Below are 4,472 nucleotides of genomic sequence, written 5' to 3'. Positions count from 1 at the left end.
GCAGATACAGAGCAAGGAATGCAGTTTTAATTGCAAACGAAAACTGAAATCACAACAATGTGATACTATAAATCAATTACAGGGCAAACTGACACCAAAATTTAAACAACTCCTCCAACCCAGCTTTCCTCCCTTAAGTGCCTGCAGTTTAGGGGGACCCTGGAGAGGGGCCGGGGGAGCACCTTCCCTGAAGACACAAGCCCAGCCCAACACCTCCCCTGCGCTCCCTCTGAAAGGGCAGCGGGTGAAGCTGCGTGGAGACAACCAAAACAGCTCTGATCCAGCACGGCTGGCTCCAGGAGCTGCGCAGTCACACGCGTGTGATACAAAGTCCGGCTTACGGACAGACAGGCGTCCTGCGGAGACCAGGCGGGCGTTATCCGGCATTTCTGACCGCCTGGGAAGTCACCGTACCTTGCTGGGCATGTGCCACCGAGGAGTGGGACAGGGACAGCCACAGTCCGCCCGGCCAGAGCCGAGGGACTCCCTGCAACATCCATCGGTTTCAGAGCTCTTGATGAAACCGCGGAGAAACTGGCCCTGTGCACGTGTGCACTTGCGGTACACCTGATTTTGGTTTATTTTTTAAAACTACTGTAACAAACACAAAATCGTGATGGCAAGTACAAGCACGACAGAATTCCGAGGCCATTTCTCCTTATAACGCTAATTTGAACAGGAAAATTAGATCAACTTCCTCTTGAGAGAGAAGCCAGAAAAGAAAAACAGATGCTAGATATGTGGAATTGGAAATGGAGGAAGTAACTCCATTCTTTGATTCCAGGTTTTAACTTTAGGCTTTTGTTTTTTCCAATATAGAGATCCTAGACAAGTTAAGTTCTATTCACTTGTTGAATCAGTATATTCGATCAAAACTATTTCCAGGGCTCTCAGTTCTCCAATGCCTCACGGTCTCTGGTGTATTTATCCTCCACACCTGCTAGGGAGAACCTGTATCCCTCTTATAAAAATACTGAGCAGCCTCAGGTCTCGGAGGAAGCATCAGCAGGACAAGGCACTGACCTGGACTTCCCAAGCCTGCCTGGCAGCTCAACCACTGGCTCACCTTCCCTGTAAAACCTGGCTCTGAGTTACGCTGGTTTTCTCCCCCTTTCTGTGCACAAGGTGGGCCAAGGAGATGAGGTGGGGCTACTTAGCTATTCTTTCAGAAAAATAAAAAAGAATACAGAAGATATTAACGAGAGATTACCTGTTAGATATTTTACTTTAGCTCGTGCTCTTTCATCTGCATCAAAATACCACACTGTTATTGCGTACCTAGGGAAACAGATGGAAAAAGAACTCCTGAACTATGAAGAAAAAAAACAGTGAAGCACTTGACATAAAACACAAGCTAAATGAGATGACACTTCTGCAGTCTGACAGAAGAAGATTTCATAAAGCACAAAGCAAGCAGGTTGGGTTTTTTTCCTGTTAGTAGGTATTGCCTGAACAGTCACTGAAAGGGTGACACTGATACTGTCAGTTTATGCTTCTTTTTCCTGATGAGTTGCTATTACGGTTCTTGCCCAGAACCTGTAATACAGTCTCTGTCCGTACCACCTTGCCCCGTGACCTCATCTTTTACTTTACTCGGTCAAGTCCATCACTGAGTCACACTGCAAGAACCTCTTTTTTGGACAGTGGTCATAAGGGAAAATGAACTACCCCTTCTTACGCAGCTCCTCTGGTTTTCCACTGCCCATAGAGGATTTAAATATGAAACGCCAGCTATTGAGAAAAGACTTCAAGGAGCTTTAGTAAATGGCGTTTCACCCTCTGACTCTGCTCAGAGCACAAAGCTGGAGGGGAGAGTGGTAAAGCCTCCCGAGGACATGCCGACGGCAGTTTTAAGTTACTTCTTGCAAAGGTACTTGTGTTATCTCACAGCTCCAGCCAACATTCAGTGCTCTGGCCATCCCAATGTGTTGCGACATGGGCAACAGGAAGGCTGGATCGAGGATTTTACCTTTTTTTTTTTTTAACCTATTAATGCGATCTGGAAAGGCCACTCAAGATGTGGGGGCAGTGAATGCAGGTACATTTAGCATCACCCACTGCCCCACACTGAGGGATAAAGGAGATACCGAGTTCTACCTGTGACTCAGACTGGGAACAGCTTCTCTAATATTCCAGAGAAAGAAAATATTTGTATATCCATGGCCGTTTCTGCCCCACAGCCCTCTGCCAATTCCCAGACTAGAATGCGGTGACTTAGTTTGAAAATTACTATTTTCTAACAACTCCCTCCCAACAAGAGGGAGCATAAAACTCAAGTACCTAGTCAATCTTCCAGTAACACAGTGCTAAGGACAAAAGGAAGGGAGGAGAGCATAAAGCCATCACACAGAAATAATGAAGCAACATCCCTTGGCTAAGGTGGGGTCTGTTTATGGCTGTGTGCTCCTTCCCAGTTCTGCCAAGTTCAGGCTCAGAAACTCCTGGTGTTTCCAGTCCTCCCTCCTACCCACCCAAGAGGATCTTTTCTTGAAAATAAGAGATCAGACATTGGTACAAACTCAGGAGCACAGCAGAAGCCTAATCAATCAGCAGAAAAACACCCCCACAACCTTTCCTGTCATAGCGCAACTGGAACTGTACACGGAAAGGCCTGGGATCAGGTCATAATTCATAGTGTCACTCATTCCTCATTAGGATTTGCTCATTTCTTGATCAAAGAGGCATCATGCAATATGGAAAGAGTCCATCAGTCCTACCTTGTAGCAAATGCTGGCTGTACTTCATGAGGGTTGCGGCGATCAGACCAGAAGAATAGCAGTCTATCAAATTTGGGTTCAATATCAGCGAACTGGGCTTTACCTTCTGGAAATATCCGAAGGATGCCTCCACTTACCTACAAATTAAATACATAAAATCAGTGCTTGAAAACAACGTCTCATTGTATTTAAAAACACTGAATATCACATTTGAAAATATTTCAGACACTTGGAACAGAAATAAAAGCCTTTATCAGAAGCTGCAGAAATTACAAACCTACAGCTTTTCTGTCGATACATTTCATTTAACAAAACGTTTTACACATTTTCCACTGAGTAAATTCAGAATGCTTGCAAATACTAAACCTTCATTTATGTTTAAGTAAAAAAGCCGTGGGTTTAGGTTGGTTGTTTTTTAGTTGCATTACCTACTTGCAAAAAATGGACAAGACTGACTGATATTACACAGGTAGCTAAAAATATGCCAATAGAGATGAGACAAACATTGTATTTCACATCCGAGTTTCACCCTTTCCCATTAAATAAATTGTTTCATTTAACAGCAGCACAAGTTTATGTCATTTTTGTGTAATTAAGATGAGGAAAGACTAGGGAACTTCAAACTAAAGCCTGAGATCTCTATTACTACTGGTCAACTGAGACTTCTTCCAGGCTTTGAAAAACCATTGGACCTACCTACACATGCCTAGAAAACAGCACAAGTAAGTGGGGTTAATTATTTTTAAGTCACAACTTCTTTCTAACGATGGTATTGATGCTATTAAATCTAACAATAGATAGCCATCACAGGCCCTCATGGGAACGTCATAACAATGCAAGTACTAAGAAGGTAAATTGATATAAATGATTGATTTTTAATTGTGATCTAAATCAGTGAACAAGAAGTGACAATTTAGATCAACTTGTTCTCCTAAAGAAAGTTTGAGCTTCTTTCTCTCCTAACTAATATATTTGGTAATGTATTAATTTGTAATTTAAAATAGATTTTGCAGGAAATGAAACACCTTTGTTCATAAATTAAATATCCAGCTGGTAAATTTTTCACAGTTACTGTAAAAATGCAATTTGCTTGACTTCTACACTCTGGTAGGTTGGTGTTTTTTTGTTGTTGTTCGTGTGTGGTTTTTTTTTTTCCCCAGGAGAGAAACCATAAATCAACTAAAAATGCCCCAAACCTGTATTATAAGATGTTCAGTCCAACTAGTGTGCTTACATGTGAAGATGCTATCATGGCAAAAAAGGCTAGAAATTTATTTTCTAATTGAAGGATCAAATTTGACATTTCAAAGAGCCAAGTCAGAAATGGAAAGCTTCAAGAGCATCCATTTCTGACTCAGCTTTCCAATCTACCAGTTTTATGCAAGTATGTTATCAGTCTCATTATCCCATCCAGCTCATATAAGAAATGGACAGCACTCAAGGAAAGGGAAAACAAAACAAAAAAAAACCCAACAAAAAAAACCCCCGAACTTTCAGCTGCAATCTGTGTTATCCATATCTGGCACACTTAATTCACAGAAACTGACTGCTTACGTGCTCTTCCACATGCTACTTCCTAAGTACGATGGAACTATCAGTAGTTTTATTTTTTTTTTTCATATACAATGAGAATAAACTTCTCCATAGCTAACTGCACAGCAATCAAGGAATAAACAGAGCTATCTTTGCATTACTCTCCCGTGCTTTCAATACAACCAGTTAGCTACGTCCATTCTTCAGATGTACCTAATCCCA

At 41.9% G+C, this 4,472-nt stretch overlaps 1 protein-coding gene across 1 annotated transcript in view; it reads right to left on the bottom strand.

The window, feature by feature from the left end:
- LOC104157504 (egl nine homolog 1) overlaps positions 1 to 4,472 on the bottom strand; it is a 6,606-nt gene that overhangs the window by 1,259 nt on the left and 875 nt on the right. Inside the window, exons 2-3 of the mRNA XM_009694854.1 lie at positions 2,718 to 2,854; positions 1,211 to 1,278 (exon numbers count right to left, since the gene is read on the bottom strand). Coding sequence (XP_009693156.1) covers positions 1,211 to 1,278; positions 2,718 to 2,854 — 205 coding nt within the window. The remainder of the gene's footprint in view (positions 1 to 1,210; positions 1,279 to 2,717; positions 2,855 to 4,472) is intronic.

The sequence above is a fragment of the Cariama cristata genome, unplaced genomic scaffold, assembly GCF_000690535.1.
Source record: "Cariama cristata isolate BGI_N322 unplaced genomic scaffold, ASM69053v1 scaffold29232, whole genome shotgun sequence".
NCBI classification, from domain to species: Eukaryota; Metazoa; Chordata; class Aves; order Cariamiformes; family Cariamidae; genus Cariama; species Cariama cristata.
This window is presented reverse-complemented; position numbering and strand designations above follow the sequence as displayed.